This window comes from Colias croceus, chromosome 21 (assembly GCF_905220415.1).
Source record: "Colias croceus chromosome 21, ilColCroc2.1".
NCBI classification, from domain to species: domain Eukaryota; kingdom Metazoa; phylum Arthropoda; class Insecta; order Lepidoptera; family Pieridae; genus Colias; species Colias croceus.
Genome location: NC_059557.1, coordinates 8,054,437 through 8,076,763, shown reverse-complemented (window position 1 = coordinate 8,076,763; position 22,327 = coordinate 8,054,437). Strand labels below are relative to the sequence as shown.

Sequence of the window (22,327 nt, the reverse complement as noted above, 5' to 3'; positions counted from 1 at the left end):
TACCCTTAGTAAAAACGAAATCTAAACGTTATCCAGTGTGGTTTTCTAAAGGTTTAATTTCTACTCTAAGAAAGAAAGTTAAAGTTTGGACGCGTTGGAAAGTCTATAAATCACTAAGAGACTATCAGGAATTCAATCTGCTTAGAAAGCTAGTAAAATTACTTATTAGGAATTGTTACACCAAATATATAGCTAACGTGGAATCATCACTTAAGGAGAACATCAAATATTTCTGGAAATACACGTCTGACTTAAAAGATACCAACTCAGGTTATCCTAAAATCATGAAATTAGCAACCTCTTCATCTTGCGATCCCAGCGTAATTTGCGAAATGTTCTCCAATTACTTTCAATCTGTATTTGAACCTATTACCCCTGGAGCTTACAATACCATTGAACTCTTAGACAATAAAAGTATACTAAATTTGCATCATATAAACTTAACTAATAATGAAATATACAAAGCATTAAAGGATATCGATCCTAATAAAGGCTCAGGACCTGATAATATTAGTCCCATATTTTTAAGAAATGTAAGTGGAAGTATATCTTTGCCATTACAAATAATATTTAATAATTGTTTAAAAACAGGAACTTTTCCGAATAGGTGGAAGACAGTTTTTATAACCCCTATTTTTAAATCTGGATCCAAAAATGATATTGCAAATTATCGTCCAATATCTATACTATCAGTAATTCCAAAAGTATTTGAAAGATTGGTTCACGGTCGAATATCCTCTAGCCTTAAACATTTTATTATTGCAGAACAACATGGATTTGTTAAAGGCAGGTCCACTTTGTCAAATCTGCTTGAATTCACCAACTATATTTTTAAAGGTCTGGATAAAAAGTGTCAAATAGAAACCATCTACACTGATTTTAAAAAAGCATTTGACAAGGTGGATCACATGTTGCTCTTAAAAAAATTGTCCTTCAATGGCATAAAAGGCAATCTTTTCCGCTGGTTTTCTTCATATTTACAAAATCGTGTCCAGGTGGTAGTAATGAACGGTTTTAAATCTTCTCCAGTAGTTGTAACATCTGGTATTCCGCAAGGATCTATTCTCGGCCCTTTGCTCTTCACTATATTTATTAATGATATCTCCAGTTGCTTTAAACACTCAAAATTTCTATTATATGCCGACGACTTAAAAATATATTCATCCATATCAAATAAAAATGACATTCGTCTTATACAAGATGACCTTGATAGGTTTAGCGAATACTGCAAACACAATAAGCTATACCTATCTTACAATAAATGCAAACATGTCCGTTTTACTAAAAATATAAATATTATTCCATCAAAATTTAAACTAGGAGAACACATTCTTGATACCGATTCTACTATTCGTGATTTAGGCGTCTATCTTGATGCTAAACTCACAATGGACGTACATATTGACTACATATTAAAGAAAGCTTACCGTATGTTAGGTTTCATCACTCGAATTACTAAGAATTTCAGACGAAAGGACACATTTATTTGCCTCTACCAATCATTAGTTAGATCACACCTCGATTATGTATCTCCTATATGGAATCCATTTTATAATTGCTATGTAAATAAATTGGAAATGATACAGAAGAAGTTTCTGCGCACACTTAACTATCGCTTATGCTCTCCCAAATGCTCATACAACCAACTCTTAGAAAAATATAACATGATGTCCTTGACCAACAGACGTTCAGTAACTGATGCTGTCACTTTAAGAAGCATTTGCGTGGGTGAAATTGATTCTTCGAACTTACTAGCCGACTTGTCCTTTCGTGTGCCTTCGCGACCAACTCGTTCGAAATGTCTTTTCCATTTACAACATACCAGAACCAACGCAGGACAACGCGCGCCACTTCACAGAATGTGTGTCTTACACAATGACAAACTGAATGAAATAGATATGTTTTCATGCTCCCGATATAGTTTCAAATGTACAATTAGCCAATTATATGTATAATTTTTCTAACGTTGGATAATGTACATGCTTAGTTAATGCTTTCCCTTAGTTTAATATTTCAGAAATCTGTGTTAGTTTTAAGTATTTGGCTCCCTTGCAACAGATACCTATCAATTATTGTACAAGTGAGTTTTTTTTTTTTTTCTTTTACTTTTTCTATTTATGTTCACTGTGAGACGTAGAGGAAACAATTGTTAATGTTACCATTGTATGTCATTAATTTATATATTACACGGGTTTAATTGTTTCTGTAAGATCTCCAAATAAATAAATAAATAAATAAATAAATAAATAAATAAATAGGAAAATAGTTTGTTCCCAATAGTTAGATTGATTTGTAGCTCAAGCATCCTATATCACGTCGCTTGAAGTTTTTCAGTATTTTATTGAAGTGATAGAATTTCACACTTACGTCTGTAAACACAAAAAGAATCAAAGGACCATAAATTTTATTTTGTTCACGATTTTTGAAGTTATGGGTGCGTGCGAATTATAATTAATCCTGGATAAAATGCTCTTCATTGTATATTGTATACGAGTATCGTATCCTCTGTTTTTTTTTTGAAGAATAGATATCAATTTTACATCTCTGTTGGTACAAATTTTGATAAAAAGCAAATCAAGTACAATACGTGACTGTAAGTACCTGTAAAGTATGAACGTGTTAAAATTGGAGTTTTTCTTTTGTTCAATTTAACATACACTTTTTTCTAGAAATTTTACATAAAAAACGACTATATCTTTACTTAATTAAGAAAATATAAACTGAAATTAAAAACTTATGATGTGAGTCCACAGAGTAAGAAGCAATTATTTTGAAACGTAGCGCCAGAAGACAAAGCTTGGCTTTTCTGAAACAGCGTTTAATGAGCGCTTTCCACATATCATAGTGCTTTGTGTAGACTAGGAGATGGTGCATCGATTTAATATGATGTACGAGAATTATCATTTTTTTAATTTTATAGGATTTATATAAGTATTATGTAACTAAGGGTTAGTATAAAATACATCGAAATACGAGTGTGAAATTCATGACATTTTAATAAAGCGTGTGAATTTTGCCTGTGTTTGTTGTAAACACTTACAATACATATAGTATGTATCGGTTATTAAAATCAAATACCAAATTCAGATTTTCCTTGACTATTAGACATTGTGCTAACTAATCTTTTATTTTTATGTTTTTTGTAGGTATCAATAAATTCGAGATTTTCTTCGATTGAATTCATCAATTCGTTTTCTACCAATTTTTCCGGAGAGCGTTTCAGTATTTTTACGCTATCTTTTGGCTGCGGCCCTAATTTTCAACGCCACTTTTTTTTTTAAATACGGTCCCATTTTTAATTAATATGGGAATATTTTTTTATTCTTAGTAAATACTTTGTAAAGACTACAAGCATACGCTTTGAACTATTTTTTTTAATTGTGTGATAATTTTGAAATATTTTTTTGAATTTCCTGTAGATCTTGAGATTAGCGCGAACAAATAAACAAACTCATCAGCTTTCACATTAACGTATATATTCTCTTCAGCAACTCCTAGACTAGACATTTCAATGTGATCTAGATTTGTCTAAGGCGTTGCGGTTTACGGTCTCAGCAGAGATATTGTCATGAATTGTGGATTAGTTAATGTGCCTTTAATTATCTGTGTATTGTTTGTGTTTTAAATTTTAATTATATAATTAACATTTTTATGCTTTCCTTTTATATTATGTGACTAGCTTCCGCCCGCGACTCCGTCCGCGCGGAAAAATTAAGAAAATATAGATTTATTTTTTTTCTACGTATTTTTCCGGGATAAAAAGTATCTTATTTTATGCCCAGGATAATAAGGTATAATTATACCAAGTTTCATCGAAATCGAACCGTTAGTTTTCACGTGATGCCTGAACATACAGACAGACAGACAAAATTTTTTTTAATAACATATTTGGGCTTGGTATCGATCCAGTAACACCCCCTGCTATTTATTTTTTCAATATTTTCAATGTACAGAATTGACCCTTCTACAGATTAATTATATGTATAGAATAGACATTCTAAAAGTTTAACTTTAAACTCGTATTGTTAACGTCGTTTTTTTCATAAGCTCTCGGTTGACTTTTTAAATCATAGATTTGACTAGATACGATAGACTTTGTCGATCTAATTTTAGTTTAAGCGATAAGTTAGTCCACATCATATTTTATTTTGCCCATATCTACTAGAGTTAAGTTAGCGGTGATAAATTAATAAGTATGAAATTTTGTATAAGTATATGTATGTGGTAAGGTAAACTAACAAAATTGTGAGATGAAAACAAATTGTGTTGCCATTTCCCTATTTACTACAAAGACGTCATTATTTTTTTAAACTATTTTTTTTAATTATGCTCCCTAGATAACAGACGCAAACTTTTAGATATGGCATTTTTGCATAAAATATTAAATGGTAAAGTTGATTGTCCAGAACTTCTTAACCATATAAATATATCTGTGCCTTGTAGACAGAAGCGTCCTAGCTCTTATAAATTATTTGTTCTACCCTCATGTAAAACAAATACTAAATATAATTCACCTATTACAAGAACTTTAAGACATTATAACTCGTTGTTAAATTTAGTGGACATTGATATTTTTTCTGATAAATGACCTGTAATGAAGAACAAGATTATAAAACTTTTTTTGTCCTAATTAAATTCTTAAAACAGCATAATTCCAGTCACTTGGTGCAGGTATATTTATATGCATGATTAAGCTGTTTTAATATTTGTTATCACTTTGTATTAATTTCATAAATTTATGTTAACGCTTGTGTGTAAGCTGTGGTCACATATTACCGGTAGTGCATACGCCAACTTATATATAAAAAAACTGTATTTAGCCTAAGTACACATGTAACGACATTTTGTGATCCTTAAATAAAGAAAATAAAATAAAAATTATTTCTCTAAATATAGCAAAAAACTTCAATCTCTTATTGAAAAATATCGAATTAATTATCCCCAGATTCATTGTATTTGCATCTCAATTGTTACAATTATATCCTTATTCCACAATGACAAGACACTCAACGTTACCTGGTTTCGAATTAAAAAATAACACTGGGGAAATATACGAAAACATTTTATCAGAACTGAATGACAATGAGACGAATAATTAATATATCTGAGTGTTTTTTTTATAAAAACATTGTAACAATAGACTGAGGGAATGTTGATCTTGCGAAAAACAGTTGGGAATATTTAATTTGAAATTTTATTTCATAGTTCATTTGTTAATCGTATCTTTTTTACGATGTTTATAAAGAGTTCGGTTTACCTTTGTGTATTCTTTATGCTTTTCTATGAATAAAGTACCTTATCAATAACCCTTCGTGTAAATTTTTAACTCTAGCAATACCTAATATAGGGATTTCCTATAATAATTATTGAGAGCATAATTTCACACTTAAATAAATACACGTAACCGTCTGAAAGAAAACTTTTTCACGAACCTTTAAACACTATTAGATTATTTAGAAAGATGCTATCAGTGCAATTAGGTCTTGTTAAATTTACCCTCAATGCTACTTACAATAAAACTCAAAATCAAATGTTTATTTTTTATGGGAATCATAATGTCGTGGCCATATCGTAGATTTGCTCATTTCATGATATGATCGATCATTGTTAGTATATTATAACTCGGTAGGTAACTACGTATTTATTCCGGGTTACAGCATATTTTTTTATACTATACAGTATACAGTATAGTACATTTTATTTTACCGCCTCCAGTTTACAGTGGTTGACGCGTGAGCGTAGCACCGAGGGGTCCTAGGTTCGATTCCTGGTAAAGACGAAGAAAAAAAATGTCTCGGTCTGGCAGGACACAGAAGGCTGGTCACCTATTTGTCCCTAAAGAAAATCGATCAGTGAAACTGATGAATAATGCATCTGACCCTTACCCCACTAGGAGACATTTGTAACTTCATTTTTTTATAATTAACTATATAAGTTCTGAAAATTTTAATACAGGAAGTGTCATTGTCCTAGTATTTAGAAATAAAACAAGAGAAATATCCTGACCCGTGCGGTATTTCAGCGCAACACTATTTTTAATCGTGACAAGTGCGACCGCATTCCTAAACTTTTATATTATAGTAATAACTCTTATTATTGCTAAGAATGTCGTGCCCATAACTGGCAGAAACGGTTACCAGATGTAATAACAAATGAAAAATTGCTTTGTAAAACCTTTATTGCTTCGCTCTTTCGGTATGAACAAAATGTCGTTACGATGTCGTGTCGTGTGATCGTTAATCGTGTCTGTAGAATGTGTAGAACACACAAGCAAGCATGTTCACAATCACAACTAATAAGATAAAAACTGTGTGAAGAATAAATAATTTTATTATATTAGAAATTAACTTGCTGCGTCCCGCGGTTTCAATCACGTGTTATTTATTTTTATACTAATGTTCCTGTAGGATTATCAATAGGTAAAAAATAGCCAAAGTAACTCGTAAGTAAGAAAGTAACTTGATCTGTCAGTGAAAGGCCCATCAAAATCGGTTCAGCCGTTCCAGAGATAAACCGGAACAAACAGACAGATAGACAGACAAAAATTTAAAAAATTACTATGTTGGTATAACCATATGCATTTTGTAAAAAGCGGTTAATGTAATATTACAAACAGATACTCAAATTTTATTATTGGTAGTATGGACAATGGATATGGATAAACGCAATATAATATGAGAGGTTAAAAATGTGCCCAACATGCTCATATTGTATTTACAATAATCACTCAAACGAAATAACACATCGTATATAATTAAACATTTATTGCTGTAAGTGTTATATTAAAAAAAATATTTGCTTCATAGGTATCTTTATCTTTAAAGGTATCTTTAATCACGTCGATTCAATATTGATTTTATTACAGCCATTTCTTGTGATATTTTGAGTAAGTGAATATTAGGTCAGAATGTTACTTGAATCAGTATATTCTAAGTATTCTCCACGAAATTCACGAAAGGTGAGTGATGATAAGTACTTTCGCGTCGCAAAACACCAAGTTTTATCACTTACGTAGGTACACATAATATTTTTAGTTATATAATTCAAGCACTGATGTTTTCCTTAGTTTACTATAAAACATATTTATGGTAACTAGCATTTCACCGCTGTTAAAAGTACTCTATTCTATTTCTATACCCCTTCTATCTGTAGACGAAAATCTATACTAATATTATAAAGCTGAAGTGTTTGTTTGATCGCGCTAATCTCTGGAACTACTGGTCCGATTTGAAAAATTATTTCAGTGTTAGATAGCCCATTCATTCAACAGGAGCGGAGCGACGCGGGTGAAACCGCGGAGCGCAGCTAGTATCATATAAAATTGCTCCGTTTCAACGCTTCAGTAAAGACAAACAAACATACTTGATGAAATTGAAAATAAGTTTATACATTCCAACAATTTGCGGAATAACAAAAAAATACTTGTAGAAATTGTTGTGATTTGGCTTTATTAACTCAACTCAACTTTCACAATTTATATGGTTGTGTAGCCTCCACTGTTTATTTAAGTAAGTGAGTTTTTTCGAAATTCATTTTATACTAGATCTAATGGTAGAGGTTATTTAGTTTTATGTAAAATTGTAAGTTTATTTCGACAAAAGGCAGTAAAATTATGATGTAAGTTGAACCTACAAGCGTAAATTGAACAACGATACCTTCGAGGGAAGCGCATTCCATCTTAGACCACAGCTCAGGTTAACATCAGGCGAGATTGTGGTCAAGCGCTTCCCTATTCCCAATAACAAAAAAAAAAAAAAACATAAATCAAATTATAATGCACAAAATTATTCTCGTGCTTATGATAATGTTGTCACTATTATAAGTATTATATTACATTCTACTCAACTCTATAATTCACAATTACACTCTTAAATTAGATTGCCACGATAGTTTCATTCAGGTTCGCTCGTATGTCTCGGACAGGATGCCTGAAAAGGGAAAAAAGTACAAAACTAGACGCTTGTTCACAGCTAAGAGCACTGGGAAAACAAAACGCTTGCAACTGTCTAGCTCAGATCACGTGAAAACTAATTTTCAGCTGTAATTGCAAATTACTACTGGTTGTTTATTCGAGTGTAGTTTTGCCAAAGTGACTAATCAGTAGCTCAAAAGTAATATATACACAATACACATAACACATAGGAAGTAGGCTAACTTTAAATTCAAGTTCTTCTGCAAATAAGTTATGATTATTTTGATATTTATAGCATTGTGAATCACTCTCCAGAGAACTCCCTACAAAAATTAGTGAAAGTTAAGATGACATTTTAATTAGTTCCAAATTAAAAATTATTCCCATTTTCCTTCTCGTTCAATGTTTGTTTTTTTCCCGCGGCTCTCTCCTGTGGCTAAAATAGAAACTTTTTTTTTAATATTATTAAGCCGTAGGTATGAGTCTTACAGGTTTTGTTTGAGGATAATCTTAATTCTTAATCATACAAGTATGTTATTGTTTTGTATAATGATATTTTGTTGATATAAAAAGAACACTTTTTACTTGTAAAATACGTTATACGTTAAAATTTACACAAACAATCAACACCTCTCGTTTACTCTCGTTTATATAACTATTTGACGACGCGGTTGGCGCAGTGGTAAAGTAACTGCCTACTGAGCCGACGGTCCCGGGTTCGATCCCCGGTCAGGGCAAATATTTGTGTGATGAACTCAATTATTTGTTCTTGGGTCTGGGTGTTATTATCTAGGTATATATGTATTTATTAAATATTATATTTATCGTCGCCTAGTACCCACAACACAAGCCTTAATTGAGCTTACTGTGGGACTAGGTCGATTTGTGTAATAATGTCCTATAATAATATTTATTTATATTTATTATCTCAAAATTATGAAGTGTACAAGAATAAGCCTCTACAAGTAGGCTATTTCATTATTAAATTTGGTTTATATTATACAATTGAGTATACAATACTTTAGGTTTTATTATGTAAATAAACTATAACAAATGAAGCGTCTAAATGTAAATAAAATTCAAACGGCACGTAGGTACATGTTATATGTAAATTGGCCATATGTCTAAAGCTGTAAGTCACTTTTGATGAGGGTACACTGTATAAATAATAATTAATGTATGCCTTGATACACAAAAGAAATGAAAATTAACGTCCGCAATTATGAGAGATGGACATTTATTTGAAGTAAAAACATACACTTCGATATGAATAAATGATTAATATTTGGACATTTGTTTTGTTTAATTCTGATGGAGAATAATGACAAATATGGGACAATGGGATACAGGATTTCATTATTTCTCTATTTTAAATTGCTACTCAGACCTTGTACTATAAAAAAGCTCATACTTACAATTTTTTTATGAATAGAAATTCGATCACGAGGCTAGCTTAGAACCCACGTCTTGCGCCAATATTTTTTTTACTTAAAAAATTAAATTATTTATACAGCATTTGAACCCCATAAAATCAAAATATCAAATTCAAGGCTCATAGTGTTAAATCAGTTATGAACATAAACATGATCACACTGACACAGCAAAACTAAGAAAAACAAATTTCAACTCAAACCATTTCTACAGAAGGTTTTTTTTTTTTTTTTTTTTTTTTTGCTATAGGATAGCAACCGAGCAGACGCGTCGCCTGGTGTTAAGCGATACACGCCGCCCATAAGCATCCACTCCACTGGGAAGTGGATGTGTTGCTATCCTCAAAGGGATTTGGAAAGGGAGAAGGGGCGAGGATAGGAGGGAATGAGGATAGGAAAGGAGAGGATGGGTAGGGGATGGGAAGGGATGTGGGTGGTCAAGCTAATAAAAAGCCTTTGACGCAACAGTTAGAGTCAATAATCAACCGCAATGCCAAATAGATCAAATAAAATTAATCTTCTACACTCAAAATCTTAAAGGACTCTACCCAACAATATTACAGTTCTATTATGACACAACGTATCATATGCCCGTAGGAACGTGTCAGGATCGGAAAGCAACACGTACTATGGCCGGCACGAACGTATCAATTACGTATCAAAGCCGTTCGACATTGATAGACAATCGTTGACGCTCCGTGCATGCTATGTGACGGTCCTCCTCGCTGACGAAACGTCGAAACCATTTAGAAGGCAATAGGCATATTTTGATACTTTTCAATACAAATACTTATTTTTGCCTGCCACCTTCCTGTTACGGTCATAGGCTGATATTGTGAAGTCCTTATTAAATCAGCCCCTGGAATCATAGACACAATAGAAAATCTATTGTGTCGTGATCCGATTGGGCCGCTCGGTGCTCAATGGGTTAAAAGATAAGACATTGTTTTAAATAACGATACAATACCACGTAAAAGTATTTTAAAAAATATTACCAGTGAGACGTATATGCTCAAAAACCACAAGAAGGGTATTAGAAGCCACTAAAAATAGCACTGCGAATGGAATAAAACTTCACAGTAGCTGCTTAGACTGCATACTGCATAGGTTTCCTTTTTAAAAGGGATATTTTTCTTGCCGTGCGGCTTTTTCTTATGTTTTTCTCCTACTATATCTTGAATTTAAAATTATTACGTAAATTTTCCTTTACCAATTTTCTGACAAACCTGTGCATAAAAAATGTGTCTACCAAACACACGTGTCAAAAGTGAAACTTATTTGGAAAGATTTTAAAATACTATAATCGTCGCCTTACTCCATGACGTGACGGTATTGCCATGACGTTACCTTGAAATTTTACAGATGCGCCTAGTGATGTTTCACTTCAAAAATTGCATCGATAAACGCAGTTTATTAAAAGGATATCAATTAAAACGCAATGAAAAAGCATAATTTGTAGACTTTATTCACCAATATTCAGTTCTTGAAGTGCAATTCGGGCGCGTACTTGTAAATGCACGATATTATTTCATTCCCCAGCTGACAATTGGAAACCTCGTGATGATTTATCTGTGAATTTTAATCATACTTTAATATTAAATGGTCGAGCACCGGGAGCAGGGTTATATTTCATGGTACCTTCGGAAGTATATTTGGATTTATACCTGCTCTTATTGGAACTGGTTTATTTATAAGATAAACTGTGATAATGTTTAAAGGATTTAACTGTTTATTCACAGTACAAGTAGGATGAAAGGAATAATGGTACTGTTTGTTTGTGAACTGAGTGATCAATGTCTATAACGCGATAAAATAAATTATAGTTATTTCAATACGCAATACCTATCTATCTTCTTGCTATCCCGAGAGAAAAATCTAATTTATTAAGCTATTGCATAGCTTCTATCGCGGGCCTTGAGCGCGGGGACCGAATCGAGAAATTCCGTAACGAAAAAACCTCACGCTGCCACTCCGACGGGCGGAGGTGTGGCTTGAAGGCATAGCATGCTAGCTTTACCGCGGCAGTCCCCGAGTGCCACACGTCTTTTTTATTATTTCAGTAGTTTTTGTCTGACAACTGAGACACTCTATCATGATACCCCACAAACAAACTAAATTTAAGCCAGATACCGTTGAATGACAAAGCTGCACGCGTTCTTCCACCTTACACTTTTGCGATAGTACATTATATTATTATAAGTGATATTTATTAGGTTTTACCTCACTATCACATTTCTCCGAAACATCACGCATGTGTTCGACCTTCTTGGTGTTCCCGAGGACCAGCGGCGAGATGGCCACCATGAAGCCGTTTTTGGAAAATTTGTTGTTCTTTGCCACGCCGATCTGAAACAGTATATTGTATATTGTAGGTAAGTATATGTAATTTGCATTGGAATTAGTTTTTGTTGATCTTCTAAAGCGATTTTTCACTAAGAACAATATAAGAATAGATATAAAAAAAACGAGCCGTCTTGTGGTAATCGGAGAGAGGAGAGATGTATCAAATTTTACATTCCTCTTATTGCCGATTTTGAGTTCGTCTATGTATCCATATAAATTGTTGCTATTGATTGATGAATATTTATCATTAACGACTATACTTTTATAATTAATAACTTAAATATTATTCTAGACCAAGAAGTATAATTCTAGTTTCGTCAGTTTAAATTGCATGACCTTTGAAGTCAGCTAAAACTTCGCCGATTTTAAAGGAAACAGTGTGAAACCTCGTTTCCACATTTTTGCAGAGTCAACGTGGCAAAAAGTAAAAGCTTCTTAAGGAATCTAGATTTCTTTTCAGTTTTAAATTACACGCTGGCGCAGTCATCACAGTATAATTTCCCTTTTTTATTTCTGTATTTTTTTGAATTCGTTTATTTACTTAAATTTCATTCTCTCACATTAAAAAAAAGTCCTTAAAAATCTATTTATTATATAAAACTCAAAGGTGACTGATATAGTGATCTATCAACGCACAGCCCAAACCTCTGGAAGTCTGGACGTATCGGGATGAAATTTGGCATGCAGGTGGATGTTAGGACGTAGGCATCCGCTAAGAAAGGATTTCCCGAAATTCTTGCGGGAACGGGGATGCACGTGCAAAGTCGTGGGCGGAAGCTAGTATATTATAAAAACGTAGAGACATATCAGTCAGTACGTTAATAATATTTTCATCCACTCATCAATTTATGTGTTTTAAATCCTTATAGAGTCAGGTTGCCTGGAAGAGATTGCTGAGTAGCAATGAGAACCACGAAACGACAACGTACAAATGGTATGTATTTCATGACATTGAAACAAACTTGTTATTTCTCTTATACAATAATATAACAAGGTATGATCAATGTCGACATACTGAAACCTTTTCGTCAGTCGTCACATCAGTAATATCAATGAAAACACTACGAAAACAATAAAATAATAATCCAAACAGGAAAACACACGCTATTATCGCTTATATCATATTAATTTGTTTTTCTCGTGTTTTTTTCGTCGAGGAAAATGTATGACAAAGCGTCTATGGAACCAATTATCTTGACTTCTATATGAATATAATATGCTCCGATAAAGAAACTATTTCATAATAATTGTCTATTAATATTGTCAGTGAAAACAACGCTGTTCTTGTAGGAACTAATATCACCCTAATAAAACTAGTATTTTAACGGATGATAATAAATTGCAAGAAAAACGTGATATTGAAAATGGTCCTGAAAATATTCTAAAATACATTGAAATTTTGGAACTTTTTGGTATATTATATAAGGTAGAATATTCGATCAGATTGAAATACATATTACGAATAATTAACAACAAAAAAATTAACAACCTTTCGAATGATCGGTTCTATACATATTATAGTCAGTCGAAGTATATTGAGTTAACAAACCCAAAACAGAAATACAGAACTTCCTCATTTTTTGCAGTAGGTTGAAAACTTAGCATAAAATTGAAATTAATAAATTCATACTTTCTCCATCAAGCAGCTCAGTATACAAGCGGATTTTTCTGGAAACGGCGGTTCTTTCCGAAGATATTCCAAATCATCTTCGGTAGCGTTGATTTTTTCCATACATTGTCGTGCTGTAGCTCGCAACGCCTTGTGGACGACCGCTTTTAGAGGACTGTCTGTGGAAAGAGGAATTAATGTGATTAATCTCTTTTTAATATTTTCTTTTAACCTGTATAATGAGAGCAGATAATATTGTTTCTTTATTAATTGTATAGATATTATGATAATTTTATAATAAGAACAGGATAGGAACAGTACCTAATGAGAAATATTATTTAGTCAAATCTAAGTAAAGTCAAAATCTCTCCTTACGCATTACACACGGTAGCCTGGCAGAGATCGCTACTTAGCGATAAGGCTGCCGTTTGTGCATGTTTTATCTAACTTATGTTCTTTCTGTATTTGTATTTCTTATGTGTGGATAAAGTGTAAAATAAATAAATAGAGTCAATTTATACCTAACTAGTGGTCCGCCCGGGCTTCGCCCGTGTTACATATTTCGCAATAAAAGGTAGCCTATGTCCTTTCTCGGGTATCAAAATATCTCCATACCAAATTTCATGCAAATTGGTTCAGTAGTTTAGGCGTGATTGAGTAACAGACAGACAGAAAGAGTTACTTTCGCGTTTATAATATTAGTATGGATTATAATTTTATATTTGTGTGCTATTTTGTTATTATTATGAATTGTGATTAATTATAGGATTACTTATCTACTAGTAATAAGAGAAATTAATTTATCTAGATTCTAGAAAGACAAACATTAGATATAAGTAACAGTTTGTAGATGTATTATGTAACATATGTTACCCTAATCAATCTTCACAAAGAGTTAGTAGGTAGTCAATCATATATTTAATCTAGTTAGGTCTTGGTAATCTAGTAAAATATAGTAAAATTGTATTTATTTTTTTGCAGTCTCCAGTTTTTCTACGAGGCGAGTATAGACGGGACTTCGCAATGAAAGCTCATTTGTTACAAATTCACCATAAGTAATATGTTATCTTAATTTAATGCCCTGAAATAAAGTTAAAATTGTTGACTTAATTTTGAGACGTAATTTAAATTTACACGTTTGACGGTGCATTTACATCAAACGAACATAGAGCTAGAGCATTATTGCGTGGTCTTTTAATGTAAACGAAAACTTGTATACAGTGTTGTTCAGTATTAGAACATTGCATAGAATCTTATCGAACGCACGATGGATCGCTCAACATAGGTTTCCACCAGAATAATTTTGACATGGTGGTGTTAGCATGAACATTCGCTCGTTTGATGTAAATGCACCGTAAAACAAACGCATATGGTCTTAACACAAAACAATTTAAACACAGTCTAACTTTAAACCAGGGATCTGTCACTTTTAATAGTTGTCTATGTGAAATACGACAAAACCAGTTTAAAGAGAACGCGCTTAAATTTAAACCCTGTCTTAAGTTGTTTGTGGTAAGGCAGTTATTCTTTGAGATTCCGTATCACAAATACCAACAAAAAAAAAACCTCATAAAATAATATAAAAATCATACCCTTTTCCAGAGCTGTAGCGTAATAAATTAATACCAACACGCAGATACAAAGTTTAAATTGCAAGAGCATTGTTACCGACTCAAATGTACTCGAAATTATAACTCCACTATTTGTTTGATAAAATCGTTGGAGCAACTCCGGATGTTATACGATTAACTGATTATTTTTAAATTGAGCAATAAGTAATATTTCGTAATTTTATGTAAGTTTATCTTTTCATCATCATCATCATCATCAGCATCAGCCTTAATTTTCTCTTAATCATACGGATTTCCTATTCTGGCGTTTTCTATATATTAGAGCTTTCTTTGTGCATGCAAAAGCGTTAAAAAAATTAGCCGAATTGCTTTTCTCGAGTTATAATATTTAGGCGATTCATTTTTATAATATAGAGATACTAGCTTTCCGCCCGCGGCTTTGCCCGCGTTTTCAAAGAAAAACCCGCATAGTTCCCGTTCCCGTGGTATTTCCGGGATAAAACCTATCCTATGTGTAAATCGAAGTTACCCTCTATATTTGTGCTAAATTTCATTGCAATCTGTTCAGTAGTATTGTCGTGAAAGAGTAAGAAACACACACACATCCTCACAAACTTTCGCATTTATAATATTAGTAGGATCACACAAGTAAGACTTACCGTTGTAAGGTTAAGTATCCATTGTTTATCTTCATTTTTTTCTTAAAAATTATATAAAGCAAAAATAGATTAATAAAATACCCATCTTTGTACTAGAATACAACAGAAATTGTTATTTAAATTAACCTCTAAAATAATTCCTACTTAACATTTGGTTATAAAAACGATTTCACCCAATAATATAAAGCAATAAAACGAATAATTGACTCACGCCATCTTTATTTTATAAACCCACTGAAATAATTTCAATAAATAATTCAACTGATTTCAAGTAGACGCTTCTCAATTAGAATTAAATTTTAATTAATTTTCTGACAAATCCAAAGGGAATTATGATGTCAAGTTGAAATTATTTGACGATCTTTGATATTTTAATTTCATCGGTTCGAAACACTTGCTTTTTCATTTTGTGGCGCGTAATTATTTATTTTTCTTTTTATAAAAAAATAGTTTATGTTGAATTTTAATTTGATGAGAATAACTTATCAAATAATTCAACCGTGATTTGTATTTATCTACACCAATATTATAAAGAGGAAAATTTTGTTTGTTTGATTGTAATGAATAGGCTCATAAACTACTGGACCGATTTTAAAAATTCTCTCACCATTCGAAAGCTATGTGCGTTATCCACGAGTAATATACGATAGGTTTTATCCCGGAAATTCCACGGGAACGGGAACTATGCGAGTTTTTCTTTGAAACCGCGGGTGGAGCCACCGGTGGAAAGCTAGTTTGTTTGAACGTGCTAATCTCTAGAACAACTGGTCCGATTTGAAAAATTCTTTCGGTGTTAGATAGATTACGCTAAGACCAACAGGAGCGGAGCCACGCGGGTGAAACCGCGAAGCGCAGCTAGTATTATATATTATAACATTTTTTATTTTAATATTTTATTAACATATTTTCATAGATTTAAGTATACATCTAAACGCTCCTGACTATCAAGCACTTAAATCTCTTGAGAAGCGCCGACTACGCCTTTTGGCTTAAATAGGTCTTTGAAATTAAAATAAGCACACTGGAGCAACTTTAGACAGACATACTTTGAATTTTAAATCTGTCCTTTTAACCTACATGACGGGAAACCGGCTGTGCGGTAGTTTTTGTTTCATGCGGAAAACTCGAAAATTGTTAGAGCAATTTGCGTGTATTTTTCTTGGTGAATTATCTACACTAATATTATAAAGAGGAAAACTTTGTTTGTTTGTTTGATTGTAATGAATAGGCTCATAAACTACTGGACCGATTTTAAAAATTCTTTTACCATTCGAAAGCTACATTATCCACGAGTAATATAGGCTATATAATATTATCACGCTTAGACCAACAGGAGCATAGCCACGCGGGTGAAACCGTGCGACACAGTTTAAATAAATGTTATATAGATGTTTATATAGTTATAAATATTTATTGCATCATGTTACATATAACAATAAAGATTTAAATGCCATGCTACGGGATCTGCGGTAATTTTTATTTCAGGACGGACAACTCGAAAATTGCTGGACCAAATTGGCTGTTTATTTTTTAAATATTTGCTCAATTATGGTTAGGACTTAGGAAGAATAAAACAAAATGCTATGAAGCTGTTTACATAGTTGTAAATATTTATTTATTTATTGCATCGGGTTACCAAATAAAGTTTTAAATGCCATGTGTATTTTTCCAAAATAGTCTTAAAAATGCTTTAAAGATGTAAATAAAATTTTAAATGCCATAGAATAGATTATGAATAACTAGCTTACCGCCCGCGGCTTTGCCCGCTTTATCTAAAACCTAATAAATTATATACTAAAAACTTCCTCTTGAATCACTCTATCTATTAAAAAAACCGCATCAAAATCCGTTGCGTAGTTTTAAAGATTTAAGCATACAAAGGGACATAGGGACAGAGAAAGCGACTTTGTTTTATACAATGTAGTGATGATAAACACTACAACATTTATATTGTTATGTTCACTTACTAATTAAATGTTATTAGGTTCTTTGAAACAATTATATTCATATAGTTAGAGGGGATATGTGCTAATGTTGGTCATTATTTCTCTACCCTCATTTGTTAAAACGAATAAAATACAATTTAAATAAACCGCAAACCCTTTTTTATCTCATTAACGTTTTGTGACAAATAAACGGACCTTTATCTTTTAATTTGCCATTTTGCATAGAATTAGCATGAGAAAAATTTATGTATTTTCAACTCCTTAAAGAATTATCGGTAATTTCTTACTGATATAATGAATGACAAGGTTTCTCGGTCTATCCGTCTCATGTGTGCTTTACGTTTCATACCTTATATTAAACCTGTAAATTATTAAAAAACAGTCAAAATATTCTGTTCTTTCAAAAAAAACAAGAAAGGGACAAGAAAGTTTTACAGAAAATTATTATAGTTCTATGAACTAGTATAGGAGTGAAGTCGTGAATTAAATCAAGTTTTATATCATCTATACTAATATTATAAAGCTGAAGAGTTTGTTTGTTTGAACGCGCTTATCTTGGGAACTACTGGTCCGATTTGAAAAATTATTTCAGAGTTAGATAGCCCATTTATCGAGGAAGACTGTATATAGCCTATATATAGGCTATATACCATCACGCTGAGACGGACCGGAGCCACGCGGGTGAATCCGCGGGGCGCGGCTAGTGAAAAATAAAGAGAATAAGTATCTTAAACTTTTACATACTTACATTAAAGATCATTATGCAAGTTACGATACACCCCGACACTAGTTAATTAAGCAAAATAATAATTAACAACATGTTCAAATTATTATTTCCAACACGTAAACATTTGCATAGAGCCTCATTTGTCTATGATTGTCCGAAAGGCGCGTACATGATAATACCGCGAAATCATAATGTTACACATTTCGATCTGCTTATTACGATTGTTTGGCTCACACAAATTGGGAGGCTAGATAATGTTTTAATATTGATGCACAAAGCGATCTAAAATATCAATTGGCTTTTAATATTGACTATTGTTGCATCTGTTTGTGATTTATAATCTTATTAAGAATTACAAATAAAAATATTCAAAATTATAGTATGTATTTTGCTTTAGATGCTTTGCCTCATTCTAATTATACTTCTACTAAGTCTTTATAACATGAGATTTTTTATTTTATACATGTATGATACTATGATATGACTCAAGTTATGGCAGCAAATAAAATGCAGGATACAGAAGGACTTTCTATATCTATTTTTTTTTACATAATGCATTTCTTCTGGTAAGAATATAAAATCACAAACATTTATTAATTTTATATTATTTATCTCTTGACATTGATAACTTTTTTATTCAGAATGAATTGAGAACCACCAAATTTTTTTGAAGTCGGTTAATAATCCTCTTTAGATGTTATATCACAATAAAAATACTGGCTGAATAGAGAACCTCCTGCTTTTTTTTGAAATCGGTTAATAATTCTCTTCAGATATTTTATCACAATATATTAATCCGTTTTACATAACATAGCTACAAATATCATCATATCCATATTATGAACTTTTGTTAGTATTCTCTACGTAATTTAATATCAAAACACAATTACGTTTATAACTGCTTTGACATCAATGGTGTAATGGCCAGTAAAGATCATAATGTTGTGATAAAATTGCTTTGTGTGAATATTCAAACCTAATAACATTTTTGTACATAATATACTTGGGTATGTAGGTATGAATGTGTAATTATGATGGATTGGATGAGGAGTGATGAAATTTGTATGATAAAGAACATGTATTAAAGTCATGTGCTATAAAAGTATGAGTAGATGAATCTATACTAATATTATAAATGAGAAAGTAACTCTGTCTGTCTGTCTGTTACTCAATCACGCCTAAACTACTGAACCACTTTTCATGAAATTTGTTATGGAGATATTTTGATACCTACCCGAGAAAGGACATTCGCTACTTTTTATCCCGAGAATATGACGGAATCCCGGAAATCCCACGGAAACGGGAACTATGCGGGTTTTTCATTGGCGCAGTCAATCAGTGCGAAGTCGCGGGCGGAAACCTAGTTCTCTATATTTTATTGAACAACTTTTTCCCCGGTATCAGATTTAGCATTTTTTAGCGCATATTCGACGAATAATAATCAAAACGAGGATGAGGATGAATGTGTTAGCTATCTTTAGCAAATAATGTTTTAATTAAGCCGTAAGAGGACGGTAGCAATGCCCTATACCCAGCACTGATATTATAATAATCCTACTAATATTATAAATGCGAAAGTTTGTGAGGATGGATGTGTGTGTGTGTTTGTTACTCTTTCACGAAAATACTACTGTACCGATTACAATGAAATTTAGCACACATATAGAGGGTAACTAGGATTAACACATAGGATAGGTTTTATCCCAAACATCCCACGGCAACGGGAACTATGCGGGTTTTCCTTTGAAAACGCGGGCGAAGCTGCGGGCGGAAATCTAGTGGCTAATAAAATTACTGTGAATGGAACCTACAACTGCTGGAACCCCTATGAAACAAAAACTATTCACCCAAGTACCTATCGCCGATATCTTATTATCTTAATAGATAATTAGATATATATAGCCATACATGTGTACAACTGATAGAATTAATCGAAATCACTGCATACGAGTTCCAATTTCATTTCCCCAAAACCATCTAATTTGCAACTTCACCTGAACACTAGTCTTGGACTATTTGCATTTCGGACCGTATTGCATTACGCTCGGTAGGTAACAAACTCGATCCCTGGCGGGTATCTATAGAAAATTAATTAAAGCTGATATGAAACAGTTATGGCAGTATTGTCTAGCTTATAATGACCGTCGACAGCCGTTCCAGACTGTTATTAATTGTCTAATTTATAACCTCTGTGCGCCAAACGTTTATATCCGTTTGACAGTACTGCTAGTGTAAGAGGTGTGGTGATTGTTCAGTTTTAATTATTAAAATGTGCTCATGTTCCTTAATATTGTAAAATATCTAATCTATCTGATTAGATATATTAGATATTTTACAAAATTTATTGCATGATTATGCAATAAATTTAAGATATTAGTTTTATCAAAACACGAAAATCAAATAAAATGACGTCCGTTTTTGGTGTAGATGACTAAAAAAATCACTATGAAAAAAAGACCTGAAGAATAGCATGAAGCAGAATATTGTCAAATGATTCATTTACAATCATATTATGAGCAAATTTAATTTCAGATAATTTTTTTTTGACAGCATAAAGCGTAATGTTGAACATAATATATTATACCTTTTTAATGCATACTCACTTTGAAAACTATTAAATTACTTTATGAAATCTTATATTCAAGGGATTTTTTTTATCGATTTTACTATTTCTGTAGTAACATGAAATTACTTTTTGTCTTTTACATTTTGAAAGCAGATTTATTTTATATTTTATTTTTGTATGTGATGATGTGAGTTCTGATGATGAATTAACACCCTTCTTCTTCTACATGATTGTTCGACAGCATAACTTTTTTTTTATTCATTCAGAAACAAACATTAAACAACCTTACATGAAAAAGACTCGATAATCCATCGCCAGCTCTGAGCCTACACTAGAAGCACAGTTTAGTGCTTAGATGGATAGTCGACACTGAACCCGATTTATGGACAGTAACTGCGGACGAATGGCATAGTTTGTCCCGTTTCATTTATTGCTATGTAGCTTTAAAATGTTATCATTAATCTGTGTCCAGTTCTAAAAATACATCGATTTTGATTATCTCTGGTTAGGCTTTTGAATTTTGTAATTGGAGGTGTGCTTCTTTAATATTGAGTTGGGTTTTTAGTTTATGTTGCATTGTAGTTATCGTGTATGAAAACATGGACTATAATATTGAAAAATATCTTGCGTAAGTTATATATTTGGCTAGGTGATGGAATAACATTATTTTTATTAATGTCGCATTAATAATATATTTTTATCAAATCTATCAAATTGGGCAACTGTAGTGTTAGTGCGTATTTCAATAAATAAATTTACTTGATTGTTTTTTAATTGAAACATGAAAATTATATTGTAATATAACAAAGTATGTTATGATTGCCGCGTATCATAAGATTTTTATTTTACATTATACATACATCACTTAATCTATCGATACCGTATATATTTAATTACGATCGGAAAAGGTGTGTTGATTGAGGAAAAATAATATATTATTTTATTTTATTTCTGATAAGCTCTGGAATAAGTATGTATTTACGATATCTAATTATATGAGACTTAACTATTTATTTGTCTATGTATATGTAACATGAATTATTCTATATTCGGAGGACGGAGATGTTGTGTACATGCACAAATATTCTAAAGTTTTTGATTTTATTGTATGAAATAAAGTATTTTATTAATAAGTATAAATATAAATTGCTCTATAGTCAATTATATGCCTTTTTGACTAACCGAATATTATAATTCTATGAACAGACATCATCGTATTGAAATTAAAAAGCATATTTCCATGACCTGTAAAATTATAGGCCTATCCTAAAATGGCAGTCACAAATCGGTAAATATAATTTCGAGAGGGGTTGCCAAGACGTCAAAAATATTTCATTTTAATATCCATTATTCACAATTCCCTGTTTTAAGAGCACTTAACATAGTCTAAAAAGAGACATCAAAGACCATTTAAGACTTGTGCCAAGTCTGTAATTACTAGCTTTTAGCTATCTGAAATTAATTTATTTCTATGTTATTTAATTTCGTTTATGTTTATGTTAAATGGTGTATTAATTTGTGATTATGTTGCGAATTGAGTGAACGTCGGAACAGTTATTATGTC

The 22,327-nt window shown here is 32.0% G+C and overlaps 1 protein-coding gene across 1 annotated transcript; it reads right to left on the bottom strand.

Moving 5' to 3' along the window:
• Nucleotides 1-10,811: 10,811 nt before the first annotated feature.
• LOC123701433 lies at nt 10,812-13,468 on the bottom strand. Its single transcript, XM_045648909.1, has 3 exons — nt 13,316-13,468; nt 11,563-11,688; nt 10,812-10,911 (listed from the first exon to the last, which is right to left on the bottom strand). Exons 1-3 carry the CDS (start codon nt 13,415-13,417, stop codon nt 10,819-10,821), a joined length of 321 nt encoding a protein of 106 aa, XP_045504865.1. The 5' UTR covers nt 13,418-13,468; the 3' UTR covers nt 10,812-10,818.
• Nucleotides 13,469-22,327: the final 8,859 nt, after the last annotated feature.

Bases quoted from the DNA above. Each gene is read 5' to 3' on its own strand.
- LOC123701433 (XM_045648909.1), bottom strand. From the start codon at position 13,417: ATGGAAAAAATCAACGCTACCGAAGATGATTTGGAATATCTTCGGAAA. The intron at 11,689-13,315 runs GTATGAATTTAT...ATACTGTTTCAG, and splicing joins TGAGCTGCTTGATGGAGAAA to ATCGGCGTGGCAAAGAACAA. The intron at 10,912-11,562 runs GTAAAACCTAAT...TAAAATTCACAG, and splicing joins CGGAGAAATGTGATAGTGAG to ATAAATCATCACGAGGTTTC.